Below are 12,510 nucleotides of genomic sequence, written 5' to 3' on the forward strand. Positions count from 1 at the left end.
AAGGCAAAAAAAGGTCATGGTGGCGAAGTAAATACAATATAGCAAATAAAACACTGGAATGGTAGATTTGCAGTGGAAGAAAGTGCAAAGTAGAAATAATGGGGTGCAAAGGAGCAAAATAAATAAATAAATACAGTAGGGGAAGAGGTACAGTGGGGCAAAAAAGTATTTAGTCAGCCACCAATTGTGCAAGTTCTCCCACTTAAAAAGATGAGAGAGGCCTGTAATTTTCATCATAGGTACACGTCAACTATGACAGACAAAATGAGAAAAAGAAATCCAGAAAATCACATTGTAGGATTTTTAATGAATTTATTTGCAAATGATGGTGGAAAATAAGTATTTGGTCACCTACAAACAAGCAAGATTTCTGGCTCTCACAGACCTGTAACTTCTTCTTTAAGAGGTTCCTCTGTCCTCCACTCGTTACCTGTATGAATGGCACCTGTTTGAACTTGTTATCAGTATAAAAGACACCTGTCCACAACCTCAAACAGTCACACTCCAAACTCCACTATGGCCAAGACCAAAGAGCTGTCAAAGGACACCAGAAACAAAATTGTAGACCTGCACCAGGCTGGGAAGACTGAATCTGCAATAGGTAAGCAGCTTGGTTTGAAGAAATCAACTGTGGGAGCAATTATTAGGAAATGGAAGACATACAAGACCACTGATAATCTCCCTCGATCTGGGGCTCCACGCAGGATCTCACCCCGTGGGGTCAAAATGATCACAAGAACGGTGAGCAAAAATCCCAGAACCACACGGGGGGACCTAGTGAATGACCTGCAGAGAGCTGGGACCAAAGTAACAAAGCCTACCATCAGTAACACACTACGCCGCCAGGGACTCAAATCCTGCAGTGCCAGACGTGTCCCCCTGCTTAAGCCAGTACATGTCCAGGCCCGTCTGAAGTTTGCTAGAGAGCATTTGGATGATCCAGAAGAGGATTGGGAGAATGTCATATGGTCAGATGAAACCAAAATATAACTTTTTGGTAAAAACTCAACTCGTCGTGTTTGGAGGACAAAGAATGCCGAGTTGCATCCAAAGAACACCATACCTACTGTGAAGCATGGGGGTGGAAACATCATGCTTTGGGGCTGTTTTTCTGCAAAGGGACGAGGACGACTGATCCGTGTAAAGGAAAGAATGAATGGGGCCATGTATCGTGAGATTTTGAGTGAAAACCTCCTTCCATCAGCAAGGGCATTGAAGATGAAACGTGGCTGGGTCTTTCAGCATGACAATGATCCCAAACACACCGCCCGGGCAACGAAGGAGTGGCTTCGTAAGAAGCATTTCAAGGTCCTGGAGTGGCCTAGCCAGTCTCCAGATCTCAACCCCATAGAAAATCTTTGGAGAGAGTTGAAAGTCCGTGTTGCCCAGCGACAGCCCCAAAACATCACTGCTCTAGAGGAGATCTGCATGGAGGAATGGGCCAAAATACCAGCAACAGTGTGTGAAAACCTTGTGAAGACTTACAGAAAACGTTTGACCTGTGTCATTGCCAACAAAGGGTATATAACAAAGTATTGAGAAACTTTTGTTATTGACCAAATACTTAATTTCCACCATAATTTGCAAATAAATTCATAAAAAAATCCTACAATGTGATTTTCTGGATATTTTTTTCTCATTTTATCTGTCATAGGTACACTTCAACTATGATGAAAATTACAGGCCTCTCTCATCTTTTTAAGTGGGAGAACTTGCACAATTGGTGGCTGACTAAATACTTTTTTGCCCCACTGTAGTTGTTTGGGCTAAATTATAGATGGGCTATGTACAGGTGCAGTAATCTGAGAGCTGCTCTGACAGCTGGTGCTTAAAGCTAGTGAGGGAGATAAGTGTTTCCAGTTTCAGAGATTTTTGTAGTTCGTTCCAGTCATTAGCAGCAGAGAACTGGAAGGAGAGGCGGTCGAAGGAGGAATTGGCTTTGGGGGTGACCAGAGAGATATACCTGCTGGAGCGCGTGCTACAGGTGGGTGCTGCTATGGTGACCAGCGAGCTGAGATAAGGGGGGACTTTACCTAGCAGGGTCTTGTCGCCAAACCCGCTGGCTCCAGGTCATCTACGAATATGAAGCGAGGGCCAGCCAACGAGAGCGTACAGGTCGCAGTGGTGGGTAGTATATGGGGCTTTGGTGACAAAACGGATGGCACTGTGATAGACTGCATCCAATTTATTGAGTAGGATATTGGAGGCTATTTTGTAAATGACATCGCCGAAGTCGAGGTTCGGTAGGATGGTCAGTTTAACAAGGGTATGTTTGGCAGCATGAGTGAAGGATGCTTTGTTGCGAAGTAGGAAGCCAATTCTAGATTTAACTTTGGATTGGAGATGCCCGATGTGAGTCTGGAAGGAGAGTTTACAGTCTAACCAGACACCTAGGTATTTGTAATTATCCACATATTCTAAGTCAGAACCGTCCAGAGTAGTGATGCTGGACAGGCAGGCAGGTGCAGGCAGCGATCAGTTGAAGAGCATGCATTTAGTTTTACTTGTATTTAGGAGCAGTTGGAGGCCACGGAAGGAGAGTTGTATGGCATTGAAGCTCATCTGGAGGGTTGTTAACACAGTGTCCAAAGAAGGGCCAGAAGTATACAGAATGGTGTCGTCTGCGTAGAGGTGGATCAGAGACTCACCAGCAGCAAGAGCGACATCATTGATGTATACAAAAAAAAAAGAGTTGGCCCAAGAATTGAACCATGTGGCACCCCCATAGAGACTGCCAGAGGTCCGGACAACAGGCCCTCCAATTTGACACACTGAACTCTATCAGAGAAGTAGTTGGTGAACCAGGCGAGGCAATCATTTGAGAAACCAAGGCTATTGAGTCTGCCGATGAGGATGTGGTGATTGTCAGAGTCGAAAGCTTTGGCCAGGTCAATGAATACGGCAGCACAGTATTGTTTCTTTCGATGGCGGTTACGATATTGTTTAGGACCTTGAGCGTGGCTGAGGTGCACCCATTACCAGCTCTGAAACCAGATTGCATAGCGGAGAAGGTGCGGTGGGATTCAAAATGGTCGGTAATCTGTTTGTTGACTTGGCTTTCGAAGACCTTGGAAAGGCAGGGTAGGATAGCTACAGGTCTAACAGTTTGGGTCTAGAGTGTCCCCTCCTTTGAAGAACGGGATGACAGCAGCTGCTTTCCAATCTTTGGGAATCTGACAACACGAAAGAGAGGTTGAACAGGCTAGTAATAGGGGTTGCAACAATTTCGGCAGATAATTTTAGAAAGAAAGGGTCCAGATTGTCTAGCCCGGCTGATTTGTAGGGGTCCAGATTTTGCAGCTCTTTCAGAACATCAGCTGACTGGATTTGGGAGAAGGAGAAATGGGGAAGGCTTGGGCGAGTTGCTGTGGGGGGTGCAGTGCTGTTGACCGGGTTAGCCAGGTCGAAAGCATGGCCGGCCGTAGAAAAATGCTTATAGAAATTCTCAATTATAGTGGATTTATCAGTGGTGACAGAGTTTCCTATCCTCAATGCAGTGGGCAGCTGGGAGGAGGTGCTCTTATTCTCCATGGACTTTACAATGTCCCAGAACCTTTTTGAGTTTGTGTTGCAGGAAGCAAATTTCTGCTTGAAAAAGCTAGCCTTCGCTTTTCTAACTGCCTGTGTATATTGGTTTCTAACTTCCCTGAAAAGTTGCATATCACGGGGGCTGTTCGATGCTAATGCAGAACGCCACAGGATGTTTTTGTGTTGGTTAAGGGCAGTCAGGTCTGGAGAGAACCAAGGGTTAGATCTGTTCCTGGTTTTACATTTCTTGAATGGGGCATGCTTATTTAAGATGGTGAGTAAGGCACTTAAAAAAAAATAACCAGGCATCCTCTACTGAAGGGATAGGTCAATATCATTCCAGGATACCCGGGCCAGGTCGATTAGAAAGGCCTGCTCGCTGAAGTGTTTCAGGGAGCGTTTGACAGTGATGAGTGGAGGTCGTTTGACTGCTGACCCATTACGGATGCAGGCAATGAGGCAGTGATCGCTGAGATCTTGGTTGAAAACAGCAGAGGTGTATTTAGAGGGCAAGTTGGTTAGGATGAGATCTATGACGGTGCCCATGTTTACGGCTTTGGGGTGGTACCTGGTAGGTTCATTGATAATTTGTGTGAGATTGAGGGCATCAAGCTTAGATTGTAGGATGGCTGGGGTGTTAAGCATGTCCCAGTTTAGGTCACCTAGCAGCACGATCTCTGAAGATAGATGGGGGGGCAATCAGTTCACATATGGTGTCCAGAGCACAACTGGGGGCAGAGGGTGGTCTATTGCAGGCGGCAACGGTGTAAGACTTGTTTTTAGAGAGGTGGGTTTTTAGAGAGGTGGATTTTTAAAAGTAGAAGTTCAAATTGTTTGGGTACAGACCTGGATAGTAGGACAGAACTCTGCAGGCTCTCTCTGCAGTAGATTGCAACACCGCCCCCTTTGGCCGTTCTATCTTGTCTGAAAATGTTGTAGTTAGGGATCAAAAGAGAGCGCCTGGGGAATAGGAGTGGAGCTAGGCACTGCAGGGCCTGGATTCACCTCTACATCGCCAGAGGAGGAGTAGGTTGAGGGTATGGCTAAAAGCTATGAGAATTGGTCGTCTAGGACGTCCGGAACAGAGAGTAAAAGGAGCAGGTTTCTGGGGGCGATAAAATAGCTTCAAGGTATAATGTACTGACAAAGGTATGGTAGGATGTGAATACAGTGGAGGTAAACCTAGACATTGAGTGATGATGAGAGAGATAGGCTCTAGAAACATCATTGAAACCAGGTGATGTCATCGCATGTGTGGGTGGTGGAACTGAAAGGTTGGATAAGGTATAACAAGCAGGGCTAGAGGCTCTACAGTGAAATAAGCCAATAAACACTAACCAGAACAGCAATGGACAAGGCATATTGACATTAAGGAGAGGCATGCTTAGCAGAGTGATCATAAGGGTCCAGAGAGTAGTGAAGTTGGATGGGGTCACGGCGATTCAGACAGCTAGCCGGGCCATGGGTAGTAAGCTGGCAGAAGATGGACTGTTTTTAGCCACCTTGTGCGTTTCTGTCGGTAGATTAGTGGGGTTCCGTGTGGTAGAGGGGACCAATCCAATTGGCAAAATAGTTAGTGGCCCGAGAAAACTTCAGTCAAGGGATTTTTCTGCCATTGAAATGCTTGGGTGAACCACCTACACTAAGTGTTTTTTCAGGTTGCCCAAGTCCTAAAAGTGTAAAATAAACAAAGCTTTCGGTGTAAACGACTAAAAACAGATAAATTATGTAGGAAAGATAATGGACCTAGATATGGGCGGCAGGTAGCCTAGGTAGAATCCCCGAACCGTCTAGGTGAAAAATCTAGTGATGTGCCCTTGACCAAAGCACTTAACCCTAGTTGCGCCTGTAAATCGCTCTGGATTAGAGCGTCTGTTAAATTTCTAAAATGTTATATATTTTCTTAGAATATAATCTTTGAGAACTAACAATGACCTAAATAAAAGCTAGAGACAGTCAGGGAGAATTTAAAATTCCAAAATCAATTAATTTAACAGTATATTTTTGGTTATTGTGTGTGAGCAAAAGAACACAGCATTAGCAAAACACATAGAATTGCAGGAAATTAGCTTTAAACTGATACATTGTCTCTCAGCTGCATGGCAAAAAGTGTAGAATTTCAGGAAATTAGCTTAACCTCAAATGTGAGAATTTCTGGGGAATTGCAGGAATTTTCTCTACACCACCTTTAAAAAGCAGCTGACCGCACCCCTTGCCACGCCCACCACCTAAGCCCCTTTTTGATTCAGAAAAAAACCCTTTCAGCTCATTAGAAAGATGGAATTACTTGTAGTGACAGCCCTTGCTTGGGACATGAGTGTTGGAATGCCATTTACCTAAAGACAGTGTATTTGAATGAGCCAGGGGGGGGGTCTTTGTAAATGAGGGTGTGAGTTAAATCAGCCTTGGAATGAATGATCAGATGCAATTACAGCACAAAGATCGTCAGGCAGAGGAACCGTGAGTGTATGAAATTACAGCACATCAAATGAAGGGATTCTGATTAGGCAATCTGAGGTTAAGGAGGAAGACATCTCAATATTATAAGGAACATAAATATAAAATGGAACATGCAACAATTTCAAAGATTTAACTGACTTGTTCATAGAAGGAGATCAGTATTAGGCCCTAATCTATGTATTTCACATTGGCGCAGCCAATTAGTTTTCCCCCCACAAAAGACGCCAAACTGCAGTCAGATTAAGACCCTGGTAAGGATGACGAGCACGCAGATAAGCTTCCCTGAGATGGTTTCTTACAGTTTGTGTAGAAATTCTTCAGTTGTGCAAACCCACAGTTTCACCAGCTGTCCAGGTGGCTGGTCTCAGACGATCCAGCAGGTGAAGAAGCCGGATATGAAGGTCCTGGGCTAGCGTGATTACAGGTGGCCTGCAGTTGTGAGGCCGGTTGGATGTACTGCCAAATTCTCTAAAACAACGGTGGAGGTGGCTTATGGTAAAGAAATGAACATTACATTCTCTGGCAACAGCTCTGTTGGACATTCCTGCAGTCAAAATGCCAATTGCACGCTCCCTCAAAACTTGAGACCTCTGTGGCATTGTGTTGTGTGACAAAAATACACATTTTAGAGTGGCCTTTTATTGTCCCCAACACAAGGTGCACCTGTGTAATGATGCTGTTTAATCAGCTTCTTGATATGCCACGCCTGTCAGGTGGATGGATTATCTTGGCAAAGGAGAAATACTCACTACCAGGGATGTAAACAAATTTGTGCACAACATTTTATAGAAATAAGCTTTTTGTGCATATGGAACATTTCTGGGATCTTTGATTTCAGCTCATGAAACATGGGACCAACACTTTACATGTGGCGTTTATATTTTTGCTCAGTATAGATTGCTAGTGGGTACAGCAGTACTTAGAACATAGAGCAAAATTGACTATAACATACTTTAGAATAGCAAAGCCTAGTCAGTGATTTAGCTTTACTTTGTGTACATGACATGAAATCTAACAAGCTATTCTGAGCTGACACTGACATGAAGAATGATATGCTGCAAGAAGGCCTGAAATATCTCTTAATGAAATGGCACAATCCAGTAGCATTACATTTGATACAATTATTACACCACACAATCCCAGTTCCTAAACCTACTTTAAAAAAACAAAACGGCATCATCATTATGGGAAACCGTACAGCTCTTCCACCGCAAAATAATCACACATGAGCAAACATATCCAACGCTTTCTGCAATCAGTAGCATGAAGAACACAGCATCTTCTAGAGCCTTCTGTATGTACTTCACAGGGGATCTGAGTGGAGCTCTGTGGTTCCCCAATGGCGAATGTGCATAAAGATGGCAGAATCTTGAGGGAAACCATTGTTTTAGCACTATCCACCAAGTTTTTAAACTACAGCACGCGATTTGGTTCAATGTGGCAATAAAATTTGCACAATCCAAAATTTGGATCATGTATACTCTGCTAATGACCATAGAAAAAAAAAGTGGAGAGCAATGTACAATACGGCAAACTTAGCAAAAAAAGGAATTTGTGGTAGGCCGCTATTACCAGGTTTTATTTTACCTTTATTTAACTAGGCAAGTCAGTTAAGAACAAATTCTTATTTTCAATGACGGCCTAGGAACATTGGGTTAACTGCCTTGTTCAGAGGCAGAACGACAGATTTTTTTTACCTTGTCAGCTCGGGGATTCGATCTTGCAACCTTTCGGTTTACTAGTCCAGCGCTCTAACCACTAGGCTACCTGCCGCCCCGTCTGGTGACTTATTATACCAGAAACATTTCCCCATGGTAAACCCACACACCTAAACATAGCAATATAACTGTACTGAAACAACCCTAGGTATATCATTATTATAAATAGAAATATGTTCTATGAAAATAACCACCATACCCAAATTCTGAGGTATTCCAGCGATGTCCTCATCCACAGGTTCTTAAGTCACAGGCATTCTGAGGAGATACAAAGGAGCAGGCTGAAATGTAATCAAAAGGGTTCCAGTAAAATAGCTATTAGCTAGTGACTTCATTTTACCCTCCGTGATAGAAAGGATTCAATGCACGTGGTGCTATGCTGGGTTCCCTCCTCCAGAATCGTGACACACCAAGGGGACTCGCTAACCTGAGACAACCCTAAAAACATTATGTGTGGAATCACTACTTTATCATACCCAGTTACCTAATGATGTCCACTGGGATTTGAGTGACATAGCTCACAATGATACCAGATTTCAAAAATAGGTCACTGAAAAAAATTAAAAATAACTTTTTACACACCCAAAACTGTTCCGAGGCACTCTACCTAAAACGTTAAATCAAATATTGAGAGAGAGTTTCATGTTTGAGTGGAAATTCACGTGAGGGTGATTGCACAGCAAGAACACTTCATACAACATTCAGCGCCCCACTTTCAGAATCTTCAATTACCTGGATTTGGTTTCGTAAAACTATTTTTACGAAACAAAGTAGGCATATGTTTAAGCAGAATACTGTAATTTAAACACAGTGGGTGTTTGGTATTCCTGTATCAAAGAACTCTTGAAGGATATGTATATTTTCTAAATAAATTCTCCTTAAATTGGCTAATACAGCTTTCTGGTTTCCAGCTATAACTTTACCACTCTCTCTCTCTCTCTCTCTCTCTCTCTCTCTCTCTCTCTCTCTCTCTCTCTCTCTCTCTGTGTGTTTATCTGCCTTGAGCTGATCACACACAATATTATTCAGTGTAAAAGCGGTCTTTTTTTGGGCTGCTCAGGGCCGTGGATAAGCAACCCTTGCAGGAAGATGTGGCAGAGAATAACAAATGTGAACGCCTGTGCTGTTGTCACCAGCAATGCGTGACAATCAGCTGGTGGTGCCCTGGATTACAAATGCACCAGGGTTTTTTCTGGATCAAAATGGGGCTTAATTGGTGGGTGTGGCATGGGCGTGGCCAATGGTGTGCTAGCCAACTCCTGTTGACAGCAGTGACAACATCTAGCTGTTTTAAAGCTCATATCCTGCAATTCTACACAGATAATCAGTTTTAATAGCAACGTGCATGCCTCGCCCACCAGAGGATCTGTCTTTCAGCCGTCTTCCTGTGTGTTTGAAATGGGCTCGACGGAATACAAAAATGTATTTTGGATCTATAAGAACGCTAAAGCGTCGCTGGGATTTAACGCATCGTCTCGACATCTTACATCACAAAAAAGATAACTACATTTTTTTTATGGGTGTTCATTTTTGTGTGGAATTGAAACAAGTTATAATTTAATAAAAAAGTTGCCATTTTGACAAATTAGACGTGTGGAAATAAAAGCAACTTCTGAAAATGAATACTCGGATTATGGTAATGTGTCTGATCTCGCCAACAATGTCAAGCATGTTTTGATGGGTGTAATCTAGAGTCAAGTGTGTTGATTTCTAATCCAAGGGTATCTTGCGATTGGCAAACATGTTGAATTATGCAAGACAATAACAGTAATTAATAAGGCAATCTAGACAGTGCAGGTGATTGAGTGCAGATAGGGTAGTGTTTAGGGAAGTGTTTAGTGCTTGAAGCCCTGTTCCACCCATTTATGCTAATGTATTTCATATATGCAAATACACTGTGTATTTATACAAATGAGGCACATAGTCTTTATTTTAACAAAAAATATTTTTACCAAACCTGATACAAGAAAATATTGTTACATTTCACAATAAGGTGAACACCTGAATTCCCACTAAAATCTAATTTGTAAAATGGTGTGTGTGCTATAACTCAGTCAATATCTGATGGTTTATAACATTTAAAAAAGTATTGTTATTCATTGTCCAAATGTTGCATTAAAAACATAATTTTGATGACTGTTGCTAATTGTAAAGCTAATTTCCTGATATTCTACAAATCTTGCCATGGCTTATCCTATCGGAGTGATTCACATTGTATAACAAAATCAAAAATGGGGGCCTCCTGTCATGACAAAAACACTCCTGAATGCATAATATTTAGATTCTCCCTGACTGTCTAACTTTTATTTTAATGATTGTTCGTTCTCAAAGATATAAAAAAAATACAAATACATACATTATCTTACACAGAATTTATCCAATCCAGAAAAACGGTCCAAAAAACAAACAAACAGTTACGTGGTCCGCCCAAGACTTTCCCATGCAGAAAAAACCTGCACACACAAGTCCACAAACACGTATGCACATGCACACACTTCAAAAACAGTCTCAGCACTGTTTGACATTTACAAATAATAAAAATCACGACGATTAAAGCCATGGAGAAAATAATGGAACATACTGTTTGCCTCACAGAGGTCACCCAGGGTTTTATAGGGCTCATTTACTATAGAACAAGCCGGTCAACAGTAAGGGAACCAAATCATTTAAAAAATATATATATATATATATATAAATTAGAAATATACCTTTTTAGCCTGTGGCTTACAGCATAAGGGCACAGCTATAGGAAGAGCTTGACCATAGAGCTTTATGGTCGTCATGAATCAATCGTAGAATTTCTATTTTAAGAGCCATCCTTAAGGTGACTCCTGAACAGTGGGTTGGTGTAAGAGTACCCCTTATTGTGATGCGTTTATCTTGCCACTGCCCTGGTAGCACTCTATGCCATAGTTAATAACGGCTGGGATGTTCATGTTGCTCCTAATCTGTGCTCCCCCTGCTGTCATTCTGTGCTAATGTGGCTATTTAGATGCCTCTCTACTCTATGTCCAGCATCCTGCTACCTGGGCTTTGTTTAACTTTCTGTAACAAATGAATTCGCAAAAATTGATTGATTGTACCGCCATTTTTGCCTCATCAACCCAATATAGCAACCAATTAGAGCAGCTGTTGGTGGCGGGCTGTAAACGGGTGGTTTTAGGGGGGAGATGGAGGCACACAGCTGGTGTACTCAAGGTCACCTGAACTGGTCCAATGAAAAAGGAGCTGCATATAAAGTGAACCTAGTGAGAGTTATTTGCAAAAAAAAAAAAAAAATGAACTAATGTTTCCACTGAGGTGATGTGCTCTGTTATTAACAAGCACCTGGACCAGGCGGCGGTGTGCTCTGTTATTAACAAGCACCTGGACCAGGCGGCGGTGTGCTCTGTTATTAACAAGCACCTGGACCAGGCGGCGGTGTGCTCTGTTATTAACAAGCACCTGGACCAGGCGGCGGTGTGCTCTGTTATTAACAAGCACCTGGACCAGGCGGCGGTGTGCTCTGTTATTAACAAGCACCTGGACCAGGCGGCGGTGTGCTCTGTTATTAACAAGCACCTGGACCAGGCGGCGGTGTGCTCTGTTATTAACAAGCACCTGGACCAGGCGGCGGTGTGCTCTGTTATTAACAAGCACCTGGACCAGGCGGCGGTGTGCTCTGTTATTAACAAGCACCTGCACCAGGCGGCGGTGTGCTCTGTTATTAACAAGCACCTGGACCAGGCGGCGGCGTGCTCTGTTATTAACAAGCACCTGTACCAGGCGGCGGTGTGCTCTACAGGGCCATGTTCAGTCTTGTTTGGGGCTAAGCTTGAATCATTTCAACGGCGGTAGAGAAAGCCACGGTTCATATAACTGAGCCCGTGGAAAATAGTCATTATTTTCCAGGGACATTGAGTATGGGCGAGAATAATAACCCGAGTCATTGTTACACTCAGGGCTTTTGATTTGGTGGAACCTAGGTGGCTGGCTCTCCTTCGCCCCGATTATGGACGCATGTATTATGTGTCTGGAGCTACTGTACTAACAACAACACACTAGACATTTACTACAAATATTGTGGCTCTTCTGCCTCATTTACATTTAGTCAACAGAAAACCCATTACATTACCTTCTTGTATCAATGAATAAATAAACATGTTTAAACAGGCTCTATTTCGAGCTTACGAGTGAAAAGCATTCTTCACTGAGGAAACCATTGGAGAATATCCCAAACAGCAGGTCCAGTGTGCCATGCAAAACTTACCTGACAAGCAATTCACAAAACAGTAAGGCCAATGTACAGAAGGGACATGAATGTGTATTTTCACACTATAATAGGAGTGATTTTGTGCATTTTCCATATACAAGAAAAAGGGAAACCAAGGACAGAGAGTAATGGATGAAAAGAATACTTTGTGTGTTGCGTGTCTGTGAGGGGGAAGAGTGAGCAAGCGAAAGAGAGAGAGAAGGCGGTAAAGCAGGATGATAGAGAATGGTGTATGAATAGCCACTCACCTTTAGGAGCATATGCTACGTGTTCCAGACTGATCGCCCTGGGTGTGTCCCCTCTGGCTCCTCTTCCTGCCCCTCCTCCTCCTTGTCCTCCTCCTCGCCTTCTTGGCATGTGAACCTATGGGCTACTGATAACCTGAAACAAAAGAAGGTGGATGGAAAAACACGTCGTGTCAGTACCTCCGAGGTGTCAATCTCCCGACTCCTCGGATATGTAACAAGCCAGACAGAGCTGGGGCTCAGGGGACAGTGTGCGAGGCAAGCCTCATACAGGAGGCTTTCATTCTCTGTCCTTGACATTCACTCC

General features: G+C 43.1%; 1 protein-coding gene across 2 annotated transcripts in view; it reads right to left on the reverse strand.

Annotated features, from left to right (window-relative positions):
• tjap1 (tight junction associated protein 1 (peripheral)) overlaps positions 1-12,510 on the reverse strand; it is an 84,411-nt gene that overhangs the window by 36,734 nt on the left and 35,167 nt on the right. For both annotated transcript variants that reach the window (XM_082964720.1, XM_014154086.3), the window contains exons 2-3: positions 12,207-12,339; positions 7,906-7,964 (exon numbers count right to left, since the gene is read on the reverse strand). In XM_082964720.1, the coding sequence (XP_082820846.1) occupies positions 7,906-7,938 (33 nt within the window). In that variant the 5' untranslated portion in view covers positions 7,939-7,964; positions 12,207-12,339. The remainder of the gene's footprint in view (positions 1-7,905; positions 7,965-12,206; positions 12,340-12,510) is intronic.

This window comes from Salmo salar, chromosome 18, assembly GCF_965601325.2.
Source record: "Salmo salar chromosome 18, fSalSal1, whole genome shotgun sequence".
Lineage (NCBI taxonomy): Eukaryota > Metazoa > Chordata > Actinopteri > Salmoniformes > Salmonidae > Salmo > Salmo salar.